The sequence below is a fragment of the Nyctibius grandis genome, chromosome 2 (assembly GCF_013368605.1).
Source record: "Nyctibius grandis isolate bNycGra1 chromosome 2, bNycGra1.pri, whole genome shotgun sequence".
Taxonomy (NCBI): Eukaryota; Metazoa; Chordata; class Aves; order Nyctibiiformes; family Nyctibiidae; genus Nyctibius; species Nyctibius grandis.
Window position 1 is genome coordinate 127,360,065 of NC_090659.1, and position 20,591 is coordinate 127,380,655.

General features: G+C 49.7%; 3 protein-coding genes across 3 annotated transcripts in view; 2 read left to right on the forward strand and 1 right to left on the reverse strand.

Moving 5' to 3' along the window:
- LOC137660488 (olfactory receptor 51E2-like) overlaps positions 1–19,038 on the reverse strand; it is a 41,986-nt gene extending 22,948 nt beyond the window's left edge. The window contains exon 1 of the mRNA XM_068395354.1: positions 18,533–19,038. Coding sequence (XP_068251455.1) covers positions 18,533–19,038 — 506 coding nt within the window. The remainder of the gene's footprint in view (positions 1–18,532) is intronic.
- Positions 4,527–5,483, forward strand: LOC137660678 (olfactory receptor 51E2-like). Its single transcript, XM_068395652.1, has one exon. It carries the CDS (start codon positions 4,527–4,529, stop codon positions 5,481–5,483), a length of 957 nt encoding a protein of 318 aa, XP_068251753.1.
- On the forward strand, positions 10,932–11,933 carry LOC137660676 (olfactory receptor 52R1-like). The gene is given in 1 exon segment (XM_068395650.1): positions 10,932–11,933. A coding segment is annotated over 1 exon segment (1,002 nt).
- Positions 19,039–20,591: the final 1,553 nt, after the last annotated feature.

Consider the following 20,591-nt stretch of genomic DNA (forward strand, 5'->3'; position numbering starts at 1 on the left):
AACTATACCTGGAATAGAGAGGAAAGAATAATGAGGAAACATCTCCATAAAAAATGGAAAGAGAGGAGGGAAGATTCCCGAGGGGAGTATTCCCAGGCCAGTGTTTGTTTTGTGTTGTGCTTGTTATTTTGCTGAGGACCCCAGTGGGGCCTTGCACAGGGTGAAATACTGCTCAGCAGACCACCCCCAGAACCTCTGCCTGAGCGTTGGCACAGCAGGTCTCAGGGTGCAGGTTTGCATTGAGATGGCACCTAATGGGAGCTCTCTTTGCTCAGAATATCTGGGGTCCAGCCTGGTCCTTGTGCCCAGCTGTTATCAGAGGAAAGATTAACATAAGGGAACAAACACAACTTTCAGCAGAAAAGCCTAGAAAAGAGCTTTTGGAGAGACACTCACCTTGCAGGATCCTCGCACAGCGCTGTTCCCATTCTGAAAACTTCCAGAGTTTGGTGCCTCTCCACCACCCAGTTCAGCAGAGCTTCATCTGCCTCCCTGTTTGCCTCCCAGCCTGTGTAGCTGGAAGGTACCAAGCAGACGCTCAAGATTTGGGAACCTCTGTGTAAGGTACTGTCTTTTAGGAACGTATGTTCAACAACCTTTGTGGCTGCCTCTGGGAATGAGAAACTTAATCGTGGTTTAACATCTGTGTGAGAGGAAACAACAGGTAGATGAACCACTTAGAGCTGCTAATTCCTATTCTGTGGTGCCCTGAGCTCTCTGCCTTGTACCATGGGATCAAAGTGATGGAGAGAAGAAGAGGAGGAAGGGAAAGGGGAAGAAGGAGGAGAAGAAGAAGGAGAAGGAGAAGGAGAAGGAGAAGGAGAAGGAGAAGGAGAAAGAAGGAGAAGGAGAAGGAGAAGGAGAAGGAGAAGGAGAAGAAGGAGAAGGAGAAGGAGAAGGAGAAGGAGAAGGAGAAGGAGAAGGAGAAGGAGAAGGAGAAGGAGAAGGAGAAGGAGAAGGAGAAGGAGAAGGAGAGGGAGAAGGAGAGGGAGAAGGAGGGGGAGAAGGAGGGGGAGGAGGAGGAGGAGGAGGAGGACGAGGAGGAGGAGGAGGAGGAGAAGGAGAAGGAGAAGGAGAAGGAGAAGGAGAAGGAGAAGGAGAAGGAGAAGGAGAAGGAGAAGGAGAAGGAGAAGGAGGAGAAGAGGGCCATTCCTGCCACCTCCATTTGGTTCCCACTTCCAGCTCCTCCCATCCCAAGCCCCCTCTGAGCCCTGCACTGTGCACCTCCTGCCCTAGGAAGCTCTCCCCTTACCCTCATTCATGTGGAGCCACGCTGCAGTCCCTGCTGCGCTCTGTGGCTTTGTCCATGCTTTAATTAAAAGAGGCATAAGGACAGTTCTCTGTCCTGGAGACACCTGGTGCTTCTTGGCCACATCCACGCCTATCCTTTCTTCCTTGCCTAGCCAGGATGGCTTTACTCCACAGCCCAGTGGACATTAATCCCCAGCTGGTGCTGCCTGGGCGCTGCCTGGGGCAGGGCTGGCTGGCTGCAGCCAGGGATGTCCCTGGAGGCAAGGAATGGGTTAACGGTGGGGGTATATATATTCCAGCTCACTGCCACGTCGCAGGAGGGAGCAGTGGAGAGATGGATTCAGATGGTGAAGACTGTCCCATTGCCTGCTCCATCCTGGGAAGCTGGTCTCAGACCAGTTTTGGTTCCGTGGGACAAGTCTGGTCAATGTTTATGAGCATTTACTGAGATCAGCTGCTCTGGCTGCTGCTAGTGGTCCTCTGGCTTGGATGGTTTTGCTGTCTAATGTTCTTACCTCTTGTTCAATGCAGTTACTGGGGCTTACTGGTGGGAGGATCACCCTAGGAAAATAAATCTGCATTTACTGGTTTTTTTTTCTGAAGACATGGATCCAGATATCATCTCTACAGAAAGCAAGGTCCTTACAGCACCTCATCTGGGGTTGTTTAGCCTGGAGAAGAGGAGGCTCAGAGGTGACCTTAGTGCAGTCTACAACTACCTGAAGGGAGGTTGTAGCGCAGTGGGAGTCGGCCTCTTCTCCCAGGCAGCCAGCGATAGGATAAGAGGACACAGCCTCAAGCTTGGCCAGGGGAGGTTCAGGTTGGACATGAGGAAGCATTTCTTCTCAGCAAGGGTCATTAGCCATTGGAAGGGGCTGCCCAGGGAGGTGGTGGAGTCACCATCTCTGGAGGGGTTTAAGACAAGACTCGACATGGCCCTTAGTGCCCTGGTCTAGTTGCCATGGTGGTGTGAGGGCAATGGTTGGACTCGATGAGCCCAGAGGGCTCTTCCAACCTCATTGATTCTGCAATTCTGTGATTCTATCTTCATCCCACCAAAATCATTAGTCACTTCTGAAAACATTGGTGCATTTATCGACGCAAAAGAACTACAGATGAACTGAAACATCAAGGGATGATTTACTTTGTGTGCCTGTCTCTCACAGTCACATTCTCTCAAAAGAAATGAACAGGATGGCAGATATTTTACAATGAAACTCGTACTGTCATCACCCCTCCGTGGCTGGCAGGTGAGTTGGCTCAGATACTTGCTGGCAATTCCTGAAGCGCTTTGTTTATTCAGCTTGCATCTCAACGTGAGTGGTTTGCTGGAAACCTCATCCCTAGAACAGCTTTTAGGCAGCTTGACAGCAACAGCCCACCTACGCTGTTTGTAAATTGTGCATGAAAAGCTGGAGTATGAGTCTTATTTGTTATAGATTCGAGATGGAAAAACCCCACATCAGGGAAATAAATCACAATTGCTATTTTAGGGTAAGGGCTTCACTACAGATGTGCAGTAAAAAAATATGTTTTCCATTTAAAATAGCTGTATTAACAGCCTGCAGAGCTCGCCATAAAAACATTTTGCATCCTTGTTTTACATGGATAAGGCATGAAAGGAATAATCCCCCTCTTCTCTTTGGCCAGAGCTCAGAGCTGCGAGTCGGGCAGGGTCTGCACCCCTGTCCCATGGCTGGTCTGTGCAGCGCTGAGGCTCTGACACTGCTGTTGCATCAGCCTTTGATGCTCCATCCCAACACTTTTTAAATACCAATATTTTAAAAAAATCTGATCTCTGAGAATAGAAAGGCACCCAAAGCAAAGGCTTCTGCTCATCTTCTTGGCCACCCTGTGCAAGGTCCTGCATGTGGGTCGGGGCAATCCCAAGTACAAATCCAGGCTGGGCAGAGAATGGATTGAGAGCAGCCCTGAGGAGAAGGACTTGGGGGTGATGGGTGACGAGAAGCTCACCACGAGCCGGCAACGTGCGCTGGCAGCCCAGAAAGCCAACGGTGTCCTGGGCTGCATCACCAGCAGCGTGGCCAGCAGGGCGAGGGAGGGGATTCTGCCCCTCTGCTCCGCTCTCGGGAGACCCCCCCTGCAGTGCTGCGTCCAGCTCTGGGGCCCCCAACACAAGAAGGACACGGAGCTGTTGGAGCGAGTCCAGAGGAGGCCACGGAGATGCTCAGAGGGCTGGAGCCCCTCTGCTCTGGAGACAGGCTGAGAGAGCTGGGGCTGTTCAGCCTGGAGAAGAGAAGGCTCCGGGGAGACCTTCTAGCACCTTCCAGTGCCTGAAGGGGCTACAGGAAAGCTGGAGAGGGGCTTTTGACAAGGGCATGGAGTGACAGGATGAGGGGGAACGGTTTTAAACTGAAAGAGGGGAGATTGAGATGAGATGTGAGGAAGAAATTCTTGGCTGTGAGGGTGGTGAGAGCCTGGCCCAGGTTGCCCAGAGAAGCTGTGGCTGCCCCCTCCCTGGCAGTGTTCAAGGCCAGGTTGGATGGGGCTGGGAGCAACCTGGTCTGGTGGAAGGTGTCCCTGCCCGTGGCAGCGGGTTGGAACTGGATGGGCTTTAAGGTCCCTGCCCACCCAAACCATTCTATGATTCTCCTTGGTTCACAGCACTCCGGGAAAGTTTACGGATACAGAATAAGGTGAATGATGAGAATTTTTTTTCTCTGCAGATATTCTGATATTTCCATTTCAGGCAGAAAGGATGAAAATCCAATTTGTGTGTGCAAGGAAATAAATACACGTGTCTCACTGCGCGGGTGTGCAGTACTTGGGAGCGGTGGTCTGTGGGAGGCAGCACGGCCAGTTTCAGAGCACATTTCTGACAGGAGAGCACAGCACATATGGCAAAACTCAAGCAGAACTGAAGTTTAACAAGAAGCACTAAAAATCTGTTTTCTTCTATGTATGTTTTTAATTTTGCCCTTTAAAAAGAAAACAAGTTCAGCTGTAGGATTTATCATTTAAAATGTTGTTTTTAGTGTTCTGCATTTATGATAATTCAAGCAATTCCTGTTCAAATTCAAATGCCACCGTTTTGTGGCTCCATATTGTTGTTGTATACAGCCATAATGGGCTAAAGAAACGAGAGAGGAGCTCTCTGTGTCAGTATGGCGACTGTAAGGTTCCCTTGCATTTCACAGGCGCAGCCCCATGGGATTCACGGTCGTGGGAAAGGGTTTATAAAGCTGCTGTTTCTCTTTCCCTTGCAGCAGGGGATGCGCCGTGGCATAGCATGACTGCTCCTCACCCCACGTGCCATGCCCTTCCCCAACAGCTCTGACCTCAGCCCATCCTCCTTCATCTTGGCCAGCATCCCGGGGCTGGAGGCTGCCCATTTCTGGATGGCGATCCTTCTGTGCTCTGTGTACATCTTGGCGGTCGCAGGCAACTGCGCGGTGCTCTTCATCGTGAAGATGGAGCCCAGCCTGCACGCTCCCATGTACTTCTTTCTCTGCATGCTGGCTGCCATCGACCTGGCCTTGTCCACATCCACGGTGCCACGCGTCCTCTCCTTCTACTGGTTCAACACCAGCGAGATCAGCTTCGCCGCTTGCCTTGTCCAGATGTTCCTCATTCACACCCTCTCGGCCATCGAGTCCACTGTCCTCCTGGCCATGGCCGTGGACCGGTACGTGGCCATCTGCCACCCGCTGAGACATGCTGCCATCCTCACCAACGCTGCGACAGTGAAAATAGGGCTGGTAGCCATGGCCAGGGGAGTGCTCTTCTTCCTGCCTTTGCCTTTGCTCCTCCTGCCCCTTCCCTTCTGCAGCTCCCGGGTGCTGTCACACTCCTTCTGCCTGCACCAGGACGTGATGAACCTGGCCTGTGCCAACACCACCCCCAGCATGGTGTACGGCCTCACCGCCATCCTGCTGGTCATGGGGCTGGACGCCATCCTCATCTGCCTCTCCTACATCCTCATCCTCAAGGCTGTCTTGCGGCTGGCATCATGGAAGGAGAGGCTCAAGGTGTTCAGCACCTGCGTTGCCCATATCTGTGTGGTCCTGGCCTTCTACGTGCCCCTGATTGGGCTGTCCGTGGTGCACAGGTTTGGGAAGGACCTGGCTCCACTGGTCCATATCGTCATGGGGAACGTCTACATCCTGGTGCCCTCTGTGCTCAACCCCATCATCTACGGGGTGAGGACCAAGCAGATACAGAGGAGGATCCTGAATTTAATTCATATACACCATGACAGAACTGCCCAGTGACCTGTGCTCAGCTGCTATCTCCTGTATCCTCACACCAGCTCATCTTGGTTTACACTTGGAGTCTTTGGTGCAGGACTGTCCTCTGTTTGTATGGCACCTAGCACATGGTAGGAGACCCTGAGGTGCCACCACAAGGCAAAAAGTAAATAGCTATTCAAAACTCCTTCCAAGAGTGTTTACCCTCACCAAACTTGGAGAGAATCCACTACAAAGATCTAAATCCAACCCTGATCCAGCAGGTAGTGCAAAGGGAAGGAAAAGTGGCTCAGCAAACTAAGACAGGTGTCTTGACATTGCACTTCTTTGTTCCCGTTTCACCCGTAACAGTGGCAGAGCTGAGTGAATGCTACAGTATTTTTTGAATGATTTATTTAATTCATGGTTTTTGCTTGTGGCACGTTCACTTTCCAAAAACATTTTAGCAAAATTTTTGCCAGAAACTTCGTCTGTAGCAACAATCTCTAAATAATTACAGATAGTGACATTATAGATGCAGAAATGCACTTCAGAAGAAGTCCTCCACCTCTGTGGTCTTGTCTGACCTGTTGGGTGTTCAGTAGCAGACGCTCTGGAAAAATTTCAGACCCAGATTTATGGGTAGCAATTGTAAAAATAATTTCAAATAATAATTATATTCAATAAAATGACAATGTCTTAAGAGAAACAATAAGCAAGTTATAAATGTTAGTGATTTTCCAAGCTGAAGGAAGTGGTATTTCCAAGTCAAAGGTGTTTCTTACCTTTGACTTCACACATGCTTGGAATTCCTAAGAAGTTATGAATTAAGTTCAAGATCTTCAGCTTTCAATCTTTTTTTTATACTTCCTAGGTATTGCCCAGGAAACAGAGTACCTGCCAGCCTTTCCTCTCTTTATTCTCATGACTTTTCTACCAGTGGGACACTACTAGAAAACTCTTTTAATACAATGAAAGGCAACAAGCCTTAAGGCCAATGAAGAAGGTCTGAAAGCAAACACCACCACAGAAACGCAGAACAGTTGAGGTTGGAGGCACCTCTGAAGGTCATCTTGGCCAACCTCCCAGCTCAAGCAGGGCCAGCTAGAGCCAGTTGCCCAGGACTGTGTCCAGGCAGCTTTTGAATATCTCTAAGGATGGAGACATCACATTTTGGAGCAAGGTTGAAGATCCTGGGAAAGGATGTTGTACGATAGGATTTTACAAAGAAACATACAGATTTGAAGGGTGTTCACTTCTGTATTTTCCCCTAATGTTCTTTGTCTTTTTAAAAATAAGTCTGTTTGTTTTTTTATAAATAGAAAGAAACAGGCAATTTCTTCTTTCTCCTCTTGGTTTAAACTCTTACCTTGTTGTTGCTTGTTGTGAACTGTGGTCTTCATCCTTGAGGTGGCTGCATTGCCATGCTCAGGGATGTGTTTGCTGTTCCCACTGCAACAGCCCCTGGGATTCCTCCAGTGAGTAGTGCCGTGGGTGTGTGATCTCCAATTCGAACACACTGGCTTTCACTACACAAGGAAGTAGTGCACAAAGCCTTGCACAGCAGGACCCTTCACAGATGACTAGAGCATCCCCAGGTGCTATTAAGAGGGCTGATCTACACTCCATCAGGAAGCCCAGGTGCTCTTGAACACTGATGTCTCCATCAGTAGATGATTATCACAGAATCACAGGGTAATTCAGGTTGGAAGTGACCTCAGGACATCTCTAAGTGACCCTTCTGCTCAAAGCAGGGGCAGCTCTAGGGTCAGACAAGGTTGCTCAGGGCTTTATCCACTTTGGTGTTGAAAGCCTCCAAGGATGGATGTTCACAGCCTCTTTGGGTCTCTGTTACAGTGCTTGATTATTGTTACTGTGAAAAAGCTTCTCTTTATATCCACTTTCAACATCTCTTGTTTCAACTTACCTTTGTTTTCTCTCATTCTCCTGCCATGCCACAGTGTGAGGAGCTTGGCTCCATCTTCTTGATAAGGGTAGAGGAAGGCTGCTCTTCTGCTGTTGGGTCTTCCCGAAACCTTTTGTTTTCCAGGCTGAACAAGCCCGTTTTCCTAAGCCTCTCCTCATGGAGACTGCTCCCACCCCAGCCACCCTGGGAGCCATCAGCTGAACACACTCCACTTTGTTGATGCCTTTTTTGCACTGGGGCCCAAACCAGATGCAGTATCTAGATGTGGTTTAGCAAGTGCTGAGTAACCTGTGGGATAATCCTTTGGGGGCATGGCAGGTCACTTTCTGGAAAGGTCAACCCAGAGCCTAAAACAATGAATATCAGGAGGATCTTCTAGAGAAGGAGGAAAGAGAAAAATAAAAATTATAGAGCATGTAAATCCGCACTGATTCACACCATGCAAGTGGAAGTATGCTTGATGGCTTAAGACTTGTAGGGAGAAGTTTCATTTAGTGTTAGGCCAGTTTGCTCAGGGTTTTACCCAGTTGGGTCCTAAAAACCTTCAAGGATGGAGGCAGCACAACAGGTCCTAAAAATTGAATTTTTAATTGAAATTAAAATGGGTAAAATGGGTAAAATGGGTGTCCTTTTTGTAGTCTGTGCTTGTATGGCTTCAGTCTCCATGAAACACATCTTGTTAGAACGTTTTATGCTAAATTAAAGCATTTTATTTCAAAATAAATACTTTCATTTAAGTGAGTTACAAGTAGTTGCCATCTGGGACTTAAAGGCAATTTTTCTCCCTGTCATTTTTGTCATATTCTGTTTTATTAGAGCTTAGAAGGGTAAAAAATTTTCATAAAAGTGAAAACAATCTGTACCTGCCTAATGTGATTTGGGAAGTGTGAAAGAATTTTTCAGAGGCACACTATGGATCTAAACTCTTCAGCTGGCCGTGGCATTGAGAAATGACTCCTGCTCATTCTCCATATGTTCCTTATTTTTTTTTCTTTTGTACTGAAAGGAAAATTAATAAAGAAAAATGAATGAACCATCCTGAAAATGCTGTATTCTGTTTCTCAGAAAGACAGTTAATAGAGCCTCAGAGCAGGGAGGCATGATCAGTTTCTCCTAATTATGGATGAAAACTGTGTGGGATTCTCATTTTCCATCTTGCTTTCCAAACTTTAGTCACGGATGTTGCTTTGATGGGGAAGGGAGGGAACATGCCTTCTTCCTCAACGTGTGTCTTTGCCGATGACTATGGCAACCACTTTCCAGATGAAATGTCCATTGCTGAGGCCCCAGGTCACCTCTGCCCTGCAGCAGAAGGAAAACCCCAACCAGAGCACGGGTCATCTGAACCCACATGTCCTCCATGAGCAGGGCCAAGAGCCAGAGGTGGGGATGGACCAACTTAATGGTGGCTCCGGGAAGGTGAGGAAAGAGCTGGGTTCACTTGCAAAAGGGACTGAAAAGGGAAGGGGTGGTACAAGGAGGGGGAGGTGGGGGGGAGGACAGGATGGGAGTGTGGTTTGCACAGTGGTGGGGAGAGGATTGGGAGGCACAGGAGCCTGGAGGTGGCAGTAGAGGCAACGAGGAGTCATACGGGGCTGGAGCAGTTGTTGGAGATCTCCTGGAGGATCTCCTGAAGGACCTCCAAGTATTCTCTTCTTCTCTTCTCTTCTCTTCTCTTCTCTTCTCTTCTCTTCTCTTCTCTTCTCTTCTCTTCTCTTCTCTTCTCTTCTCTTCTCTTCTCTTCTCTTCTCTTCTCTCTCCATGTATCCCTGGGATAGGACCTGGGAACCCAGCATCTTTGCACACTCTGGCATTTCTGCTGTCCCAGACCCTCTCAGTAGGCTGCCTCGGGGTTTGATATGGTTCCCCAATAACGGCAGGGAGTTTTATTTGCACAATTTGCTTTTTAATTGAAATTGGCATTGCCAAAGATTTGGCACAGAGGCGCTATATCGTGTGAACTCCACAAGAACATCACAGGGAGGTGCAGCGAGCCACACAGCAGGGAGAGTTACTTCACAAACACGCGGAGGGCTCTCAAATCTGCCCCTCGTTATTTCACCATCCTCCATCTGTATAATAGAGATGATGTTACTGACTTCGCTCTCTGAAGCTGTGGATGAAACATAGCAGAGAAAGGACAAGTTGCTGCTGTTTGGAAAGTACTTTATACTTCATGTTGCTGCAGTTTAATTACAAACCCCGTCCTGTGATTTAATCTTGAACTGCCCCATCGTTCTTAAGTCTCCTCCAAATAAACACACTGCAAGAAAATATGTATAAAACTGGGCAAAATGCAGCTGTGTCTGGGAGGTCATCAGCACTGAGAGGGTTAAAACCTGCCTATTTCTCTCTCTCTCTAATTACAGTTAAGTAGCAGGGGAAATGCAGAGCTCCCTGCTGGGATTTATCTGTGAGACAGTTAAATATCTCCTGCTCTCTGCAGTGCAGATTCCCTGCATGGAAACCTGCAGGAGGCAGGTGAGTGAGCATTTAGGGTTCGGGCAGCATTTTTTTTGCTCTGCAATAAGGCTGGTTATGCCCTCGCTCCTCCTGGGTAGCAGCAGCAAGCGTTGAACAACCCCCAGTTAGTGGATCTTGCAGGCACGCTCCTGCCTCTCCCATTGCCTTTGTCCATGGAAGAATGAAGTTGTAGGTAAAGCAGCACCAACAGAGGAAGGAGGTGGAATGAAGAAACAAAAATATTAGGAATTCCAATTCCTAGGATGTTTGCAGCCACATGGAAAAAAAATCCCTAGGAAACCTCTCCCAGAGTGCAGGTGACCCCAAGCCGTGCATATCTGTAAGGTTTCAAGCCCAGCCCCAACAGCCCAGCTCCAGCCAGTGACCGACAGCAGTGCTGGGCTGGTGGGCATGGTGTGAAATCTCGCTTGGGTGAGGAACATCAGCCTAATCTGTGCTGCGTGGCTCTTCAAGGAATCCTTTTTCCCAGGCATTAGGGAAAAAACATGAGCTGAGCAATGTGCCAGGGCTGAGCAAGCTGCAGTCTTTTTTGGGGGGGAGAATGGACATCGCTGGAGCACTACGTTCGGGGGGGTGGGGTGTCAAATACTGTGGCACTGGCTCATTTTTTTGCCCCAAAATTGGATTTTTCTTGACCAAAGCAAGCACTTGTTGCCTCCGTTTACCCTGGCAAGCAGCCAAGTGCTGTTAAAAGCTTCTGCAGAGCTCTAGGTCTGGCGCTAATTGACTTCATATCCCCACTACGCACATTTCAAGGAGGTTTACTTCAGACTAGCTGTCATCTGCTCTCCTGGGCTGGACACCCTTTGGACACTGGAGAGTATCAGGTATGCATCTCGGTCACCCTTCCCGTTCAGTTTGATCCAGGAGGAACCCAGCCTGCGTGCCCCAGGACCGCTCCACCAAGCGGGACGGAGCACTTTCAGTGGAAACTGGCAGGACACCTGCTTCAAAAGTGTTCTCCTGAACCAGTGCAAGCAGCTGGCACAGGGATGGCTGGCTGGGTGGGGGATTTGAGCTTCTAGAGCACACCTCCTGCCAGTCTCGGTTTGCCACTGACAAGATCAGGTTGAGGGTGTTTGATGCTTTTTTACAGGACACGAGAGCCCTCAGTGTAGGCAAGAGACCAGAAAGGTTTAATGTCTCTGAACTCTACTGCCTTCTCCCACCCTCCCTATTTCCTACTTGTTGGCATCCCTGGGATGGAGAAGGAGCAGTTCTGGATTGCCTTCCCCATCTGCATCATGTATGCCATTGCTGTGCTGGGGAACATCACCCTTCTCCTCATTATAAAGTCAGACCCGAGCCTGCATGAGCCCATGTACCTCTTTCTGGCCATGCTGGCCTTCACTGACCTGGGCATATCGACATCCATGCTACCCAAAATGCTTGGCGTCTTCTGGCTGGGCTCCAGGGAGATTGGGTTTGTCTCCTGCCTTGCTCAGCTGTTCTTCATCCACACCTTCTCGTTGCTGGAGTCAGGCATGCTCGTGGCCATGGCTTTGGATCGCTACGTCGCTATTTGCCGCCCACTGCGGTACTCCAGCATCCTCTCTCTGCCGGTGGTGGTGGCCCTCGGGAGCCTGGTCCTGGTGCGTGGGGTCCTCCTGGTGAGTCCTGCCTGCTTCCTCCTCCGCAGGATGCCCTTCTGCCAGCATCACATCATCTCCCACTCCTACTGCGAGCACATGGCTGTGGTGAAGCTGGCATGTGGGGACACCAGAGTCAATGTCATTTACGGCCTCTTCGTGGCTTTGTCGGTGACAGGACCTGACATACTCCTGATCTCTGTGTCCTACACCATGATCCTGCGGGCGGTAATGAGGCTGTCATCCACACAGGAACGACTTAAAGCCTTCAGCACTTGTGTATCCCATATCTGTGTCATCGTTGCCTTTTACGTCCCTGGCCTCTTCTCCTTCCTCACCCACCGGTTTGGGAAGAGCATCCCTCCCTACATCCACATAATGATGGCCAACCTCTACCTGCTAGTGCCCCCCACGTTAAACCCCATTGTTTATGGGGTGAGAACCAAGAAGCTCTGGGACAGGGTGGTCCTCCTCTTCCAGCGAAAGGGAACCTGACCCATATGTATGTGCCTCGCACTGGGCTCATAATTTACTGATGGTACTGGTAAATTTAACAAGAGCTAACGCTGTGAGTATTTATTTGTTCAGGGAGGAACCCTTCCTCAATGCCTGGAGTTTAAGCAATGCATTCTTGCAGAAATAATTAGATTGTCTCTTCCGTTATCATTGGCCAGGAGGTTTCATCCATTGTGTGATGAAACTTGGCGTAAAGATACTCAGTCTGGCTTCTACACCACTAGGAGATGGATAGTTCACCCCTCATGATTAAAATATTTACACTGTGAGTCTGAGTATCTCCTAAAGACCTTCCTGCAGCAGCTTCTGTTATATGAAAAGGGTTCCCTGGACTGTGTGACGGTATTTAAAAGCCCTGTAGATGTGGTGCTGAGGGACATGGGTTAGTGGTGGCCTTGGCAGTGTTGGGTTAACAGTTGGGCTCGATGATCTTAAAGATCTTTTCCAACCTAAGTGATTTTATAATTAAATGGGAAGGTGCTCAGATGGGAATGGTGACTGTCTTTGTAAAAGGAAATGGGTAGAATTCAATTTTAAGCATTAACTTTTTTTTTTGTAAGGAAGGCAAAAACCTACAGTCATCCTATGCTAGCAAATTCCAGAAGTCCTGTGTAAATGTAAACCCGTTCAAAAATATCAGAAACCCTCGATGATGCAGTTATCTGGAGTGACCTCTCACAGGGAGATCATTGCTAACAGGATTGCACTACACTAATATAAGTCAACTACCCCAATAAACAGGCAAACATATTTTACAAAATCACTGCTCTATATCTGCAAAAAGTAGGCAGCAGAATGAGGTGAAGATCAGACAACCCAAACTCACGTTATGGAACTCAAGCACGTTATGGACCTTTGCTCTATTTTTAGTGCAAACTGAAGAACACCAATGGATGGAGAGGAGATCTCTGACCTGGCCTAGCATTTCTTGGAGCTCTCTATCTGGATGTGCTTAAGACAAGACTGGACATGGCACTTAGTGTCCTGGTCTAGTTGCCATGGTGGTGTCAGGGCAATGGTTGGACTCGATGAGCCCCGAGGGCTCTTCCAACCTGGTTGATTCTGTATCTGCCTGAGCAGCCCTGACTACTGTGGCCACCACGAGGAGCCTCTGGGCTCTACTATCTATCCATGAGCTGGATACTAGTGGGGAAGCAGGAGGGGGGTGCCCAGGAAGAGAACATGCACTTCTGCTGAAGCGAAGCAGATGTTAGGCTGCAGACGAAATAGGAAATGAATATTTTTTTGGCACCATTTCAGTAGAATACTTAAATTTCAACTCAGTTCATCCTTTTTCTTCAGATAAAACAGAAGTAGCTTTTCACAGGCCACAGACGAGAGGCAGGGGAAGCCAAAGGAGGAGAGATGTAATTCATCTAAGAGCCGGTCTCAGAGCATCCACTTCGTAAAGAAGGGCTGCACCATTTCTTGTGAACTGAGCCCACCCACCTCCACTCTGGTGAGGTAGAATCCCCATTTTTCTGTAGGCTCCACAAAAAAAATGTTGTTGTTTTCATTTTCATTAAGAACACGGGAGCTGCCCTCACGACCACTGTCCATCCGTTCCACCACACTGTCTCCTCCAGTGGCCATGGGAGAGGTCTTCTAAAAGATGTGTTTTTTAAGTAAGAAATGACAGCAGGGGATCGTTGCTGGTCAGATATATGCAAAGGTGTCTGGCTGACTCATGTAGCTCCTTGTGACCTATGAGATGTGTGCATGCAAGCTATCACTGCCACATAACATCAGATACTTAGCACCAACAGCTTAGACTGTTGTAGGTAGCTTAGACTCTAGGGTTCCCTTCTCTGTAAATAAATAAAGCTGTCTGTGACACCTGGATCATTGCACAGTGTGGAAGGGCTGGTTGCTGGGGTGGCAGAGGGTCAGCAGTGCCTCCCTTCAGGCAGTTGTAGACTGCACTAAGGTCACCTCTGAGCCTCCTCTTCTCCAGGCTAAACACCCCCAGCTCCCTCAGCCGTTCCTTGGAGGTCAGACCCTCCAGATCCTTCATCACTTGGTCACCCTGCTCTGGACTCGCTGGATACTGCCTGGGCACGTATCTTCAGGGAAAATCTGATGCTTCCTAGATGTGCTCAGCCATCCAGCCTCTGGTGCACCAGCATGCACTGGAGCACAGAGCTACATCCGTGCAGTAGCTGAGTATTCAAGTTTTTACACCCGCAGCCAGACTTGCTAAGGCTGTGACGTGTCTAAGGCCCCGGGCGTATGGCAAAGCCCTCTCCTTCCTGCCAGGTGACATTTCCAGCAGGAACAAGACGTATCCAAAAGCTGTGATTCGTGCTGCAGGAGCTGAAAGTCACTCACCATATGTTTCCCTTCCCAGGGACCTTAACCAGCTCACTCTGGGGCGTTGCAGACTCGCAGCAGCTGGGGAGGTTCATCTGCTCTGCCTGGACCAGCCACTTGATGGCTCAATGCAACCCCCTGATGGAAACGGAGCCGGTGCAGTATCACTGCAGCAGCACCAGGCTCAGGATACCATCAGGAGCAGAATTATACACAAAAAGGGTTCAGGTCAGATCCCCAGCTGCTGTGAGTGGGTCCAGCTCAGCCACTGCCCTGCAACTCCACCACCCTGCATTACAACGAGAGCCAGCTCCCACCAGGGACTCCTGAAATGAGGTGCCTCCATGCTCACGGGGTGTTTTAGCTCCTGTCAACCAGGAGGTGATCTAATCAAAACAGAGCCCAGAGGAGAGCTAGTGAAGGGTCTGGAGGGTCTGACCTACGAGGAACGGCTGAGGGAGCTGGGAGTGTTTAGCCTGGAGAAGAGGAGGCTCAGAGGTGACCTTAGTGCAGTCTACAACTACCTGAAGGGAGGTTGTAGTGAAGTGGGAGTCGGCCTCTTCTCCCAGGCAACCAGCGATAGGACAAGAGGACACAGCCTCAAGCTTCGCCAGGGGTGGTTCAGGTTGGACATTAGGAAGCATTTCTTCTCAGCAAGGGTCATTAGCCATTGGAAGGGGCTGCCCAGGGAGGTGGTGGAGTCACCATCTCTGGAGGTGTTTAAGAAAAGCCTGGACATGGCACTTAGTGCCCTGGTCTAGTTGCCATGGTGGTGTCAGGGCAATGGTTGGATTCGATGATCCCAGAGGGCTCTTCCAACCTGATTGATTCTGTGATTCTGTGAGAGTGGCTCAGATCACCCTAAAGCAGGGAGCTGGGGTTGGTTTCACCCCAGAATATCCTGCCTGCTCCCCATACCTCCCTCTGCTGCGATTCCCATTTACTTGAATAGGATTGCTCTGGCACGAGGCTGGAGAGCAGAGAGGCGAAGCAGTGGTATGGACTTGAAACAAAATCATCAGTAGTGGTGCTGGTTGTAGCCCTGCTGTGCACAAGGCTGTATGTGGAAGGCCAGCACCTTCACAGAATCACCAAATCAATGAGGTTGGAAGAGCCCTCTGGGCTCATCGAGTCCAACCATTGCCCTGACACCACCGTGTCAACTAGACCAGGGCACTAAGTGCCATGTCCAGTCTTTTCTTAAACCCCTCCAGAGATGGTGACTCCAATTCCTCACAGGTCTGCAGCATCCACCATCCCAGGAGGGGTTAAGAACGGCCAGAATAAATCCTGCCTTCTGTTTTCACTTACATAAAGCTGTCATTGCTGGGAACAACCAAGGAACACAGGTATTTACTGAAGCCTAAATGGGCACATGAATGCCCAAGGGAAATTACAGAAAAATAGCAAAAAATACCCTACGTATTCCAGGTCAGACTGAGAACTGAGTGGTCGTCAGTGCTTTACAAGTTACCTGATAAGATTGCGCTGATATGACCCAAACAACAGAAGATGCCCAGGTGGCCAAGAAGGCCAATGGCATCCTGGCCTCTGTTAGGAATAGTGTAGCCAGCCGGTCTGGGGGAGGGATCGTCCCTCTGTACTGGGCACTGGTGAGGCCGCACCTTGAATCCTGTGTCCAGTTGTGGGCCCCGCACTTCAAGAAAGATGTTGAGGTGTTGGAGCGAGTCCAGAGGAGGGCGACCAAGCTGGTGAAGGGTCTGGAGGGTCTGACCTACGAGGAACGGCTGAGGGAGCTGGGGGTGTTTAGCCTGGAGAAGAGGAGGCTCAGAGGTGACCTTAGTGCAGTCTACAACTACCTGAAGGGAGGTTGTAGTGGAGTGGGAGTCGGCCTCTTCTCCCAGGCAACCAGCGACAGGACAAGAGGACACAGCCTCAAGCTTCGCCAGGGAAGGTTCAAATTGGACATTAGGAAGCATTTCTTCTCAGCAAGGGTCATTAGCCATTGGAAGGGGCTGCCCAGGGAGGTGGTGGAGTCACCATCTCTGGAGGGGTTTAAGAAAAGCCTGGACATGGCACTTAGTGCCCTGGTCTAGTTGCCATGGTGGTGTCAGGGCAATGGTTGGACTCAATGATCCCAGAGGGCTCTTCCAACCTCATTGATTCTGTGATTCCTCAGGCTGAGCCCCCTTCCTAGGGTTGAGAACCATGGGGTTTCCCTGCCTCTCAGGCAGCCCAGGAGAATTATCAACAGATGTATTACAGAATCACAGAATCACAGAATTGATTCCACCATGCAGCAAGAGTTTCTTCAAACTCCTTGCTTTGAGACCCACTTCTGTGGGACTTGTGATCCAAATAATAGCTTATCACATTCAGGTGCTACCAAGTCTCGTGGTGGTCACTCTTCTCAGTGGTGCCCAGTGACAGGACAAGGGGCAGCAGGCACAAACTGAAACATGGGAAGTTCCACCTGAGAAAAAACTTCTTTATTTTGAAGGTGCCAGAGCCCTGGGACAGGCTGCCCAGGGAGGGGGGAGTCTCCTTCTCTGGAGATATTCAAACCTGCCTGGACACGACCCTGTGCAACGTGCTCTGGGTGACCCTGCTTGGGCAGGGGTTGGACTGGGTGATCTCCAGAGGCCCCTTCCCACCCTTAACCATTCTGTGGTTCTGTGGTTCTGTGTGTGTTGGGGCTGTGGTAAACTCAAAAGCATGTTACAGCAGAAGGAACACACTTTCTAAGCGGAGCCAAGAATTTATTGTTATTGCAATTAAAGTTTTAACAATCTTATAAAAACACAGGAGACAGTTGCTCTCAGTCCCGTGGCTGACCTAGTGTCATCTGCAAGCTTTGAGAGTTCACTGTGCGCTCCCTCATGCAGGTCACTGATGACAATGAGTCCTAGCAGAGAACCCCTTGAGGAAGCCACTGCTGAGTCTTCTCTGGACTGAAAATGACCTACCCTTACCTTAACCAACTTCCAATCCCTAGAAGAGGGTTTCCTCCAATCCCCCTACAAAGCAATTTCATTAAAAGCATTTAGTCAAAGGCTTTTGGGCATCCACGTGTATTATGGCCGTGGGATCCCTCCAGCTGGAGCCACTCTCACGGCAGTCCAGCAGACCCCTGTGGCAGGATTCTCCCTTGCAGTAGTCTGGCTGACTCTACAAGAGGTTTACCCATACCCCAAACACACCATATGTGTTTATCCATATGCTCAGCGACTTTATTCTTTATCACAACCTCCACTGTCTCCCCAGCGATGGAAATCAAGCCCACTGGTCAGTAGGTCTCAGGAGCCCCATGGAGCCCCTTTTGCAGGCGGAGTTGGAGGGATGATCTGCCCCGCAGCACCATGACCATTTACAATAGGGTGATGCACCCCACCCAGCAGCTCTGCAGCTTCACAGTTGAGCTCCTTCCAGACTCTCAGGTGAATGACACCTGGTCCTGGGCGTTAGTGATATTTAACTGATGTTTCTTTGATGTAAGCCCTCCTCCATGTTTACTTCAAGCTGATCAAGATCCTCTAGTCCATTTGCTATGAAGACAGTGTCGGATATAGAAATCCAACGCAAAGAATTCACTGAGCTTCTCTGCTACGGCGTTATCACCCCGTATGTATCCCGTTATCACCCCTGAGTATGCTTCTCACCCTTGGTCACCAAGTGGTCCACCTGTTTCCTAGCTGGATTCCTGCTTTTGACACATTTAAAGAGCGTTCTGCTGACAGTTGGAGCATCCTTTGACAGGTGCTTTTCCTGTTAACTTTTCTCTCAAGCTCCTGTTTATGGTCAACCTGTCACTTGTTATGGGCATTTCAGTAGGCAAGCTTCCCACTTCTCAATGACTCCTGGGCTGTTGGCCATGGCCAGGCCATGACAGTCTTTGACCCAGGAGCCTGAGGAGGCCTTTGCGAATGGGCTTGTTTTTCATGCTGTAGATGATGGGGTTCAACACAGGAGGGACAAAGAGGTAGATGTTGGCCATGAGTGCGTGGCTGAAGGGTGCAGCATTCTTCCCGTACCGGTGTATAATGGACAGGCCGACCATGGGGACATAGAAGATGAGGACAGCACAGAAGTGAGAGGCACAAGTGTTGAGGGCTTTGGTCTGCTCCTCTCTGGAGGTGATGCCCACCACGGCCTTAATGATCATGGTGTAGGACAAGGTGATGAGCACTGAGTCTAGGGTCGCGAATAGCACCAGGGTTAGGCCATACAGGCTGTTCAGGGTGGAATCTGTGCACGCCAATCGTATCATGTCCTGGTGCAGGCAATAGGAGTGGGAGAGCACGTGGGACCTGCAGAACGGCAGTTGCGTGAGCAAGCAGATGAGCGGGAGCAGTGTCAGAGAGCGGCAGACCATCCCCAGCCCAATCTTGGCTATCCTGGCACTGGTGAGGATGGAGGAGTATCTCAGTGGGCAGCAGATGGCCACGTAGCGATCGAAAGCCATGGCCAGAAGTACTGAGGACTCCATGAAGGAGAAGGCATGGATGCAGAACATCTGGGTGAGGCAGACTGGGAAGCTGATCTCTTTGGTGCCAAACCAAAAGACCTGCAGCACCGTGGGCAAGGTGGACAGAGTCAGGCCCAGGTCTGTGGTGGCCAGCATCGAAAGGAAGTAGTACATGGGCTGGTGGAGCCTTCGATTGGCTCTCACGACGAACAGGATGGTGCCATTTCCCAGCATTGCGATGAGATACATCAGACAGCAAAGGAAGAAAAACCAGCGGTGGAAATGAGCCATCCCGGGAATGCCCGTCAGCAGGAACACCAGGGCATGGCTGCTGTTCCCCGGGGACATGCTTGCTCCACGCTGCACCCTGCCTGCTGCAAAGGCCCCTTTTTCATCAGCAATTCAAAGGTAATGCAGGATTAGTTTTCTCAGGGCAATGAAAACGAGCTGTCTGGTGTCTCAGGGTGAAGATGTCATTTCTTTTCTCCTCCTTGAAGATGTGCCAGAGCAGAGACAAGCACTTTGCAGTGCCAGTTTAGTCCTTCCTCCTGCTTCATTTTCCCCAGGCTCCTCACCTGCAAAGTCAATAACAACATCATTTATTGCACTGGGGCTACATCCCTCCCAGGACATTGCTACAGCCTCTTCTGTGGAAGAGAAGGCTCCAGGGAGAGCTTCTAGTACCTTCCAGTATCTGAAGGGGCTACAGGAAAGCTGGAGAGGGGCTTTTTACAAGGGCATGGAGTGACAGGACGAGGCGGAACGGTTTTAAACTGAAAGAGGGGAGATTGAGATGAGATGTGAGGAAGAAATTCTTGGCTGTGAGGGTGGTGAGAGCCTGGCCCAGGTTGCCCAGAGAAGCTGTGGCTGCCCCCTCCCTGGCAGTGTTCAAGGCCAGGTTGGATGGGGCTTGGAGCAACCTGGTCTGGTGGAAGGTGTCCCTGCCCATGGCAGAGGGTTGGAACTGGATGGGCTTTAAGGTCCCTTCCAACCCAAACCAGTCTGTGATTCTTCTATGATTCTATGATTATTCTTCTCTCAGTCACTGCAACATCGCCGTCCTTCCCTAGCACATCCTTCCCTCTCACCATCCTTGCTCCTCTGGGCAGCCCTCCCCTTGCCCATGGGCTGTTGCAGCAGATGACAGATTCCTGTTTCCCCTCCCAGGCTGCACCTCCACCCTGTTGTTGTCCTCACTTGCAGGTACCAGCAATTACCAAGATTTATCTGTCACCCACTCAGACCCTCGAGGGGGGACGGTCACTCCTGCAAGTCTAAATTTGGTAAGGCATTGGCAAATTGAGAACATTATCATTTCCCTTCCCTTCAGAGATTATTAACTACTCTAATTGTTGTTGTCATTACTACAGCTCTTACTGACAGCTCATCAAGCTATTCAAAGTGACAGGTACTTCAGTCGGTGCGTGTGTTAGTAATTAATACACACAGCAGCTACAACCCTTAGCAGGGATGTTGTTATCACAGCTAACAGCTATGGGTAAAATTAAGCAACGTGTACACAAACCCAGCTCTCGTTTCTACTACAGAACTGTCAGCCAAGGGCTTCCAATCCACATCCCACAGATACCTCAGGGAAATACAGTGCTGTGTGAAATACAAAACATAAAAGAAAAGCTGTGCTTAAGGGGCTTAAGCTTTGAATACAAGGACAGTACCTTTGGGGTTGTAAGTAAAAAAAAAAATAAAGAAGTTTTAAAATGCTCCTCTAACCTATGCTAATTATTTGCCTGGCTCCTCTGCTGCTGTTTTCAGGGGCTGCAGTGGCTGATGTGGAAGAAGTTAAACTTTTCCAGCCCTCAGCACTCAAGGAATTCACGCTCCATCTGTCTATGCAAACAGGGAACATGGCATTGTTTAATTGGAGGGCATGAGGCTAAACT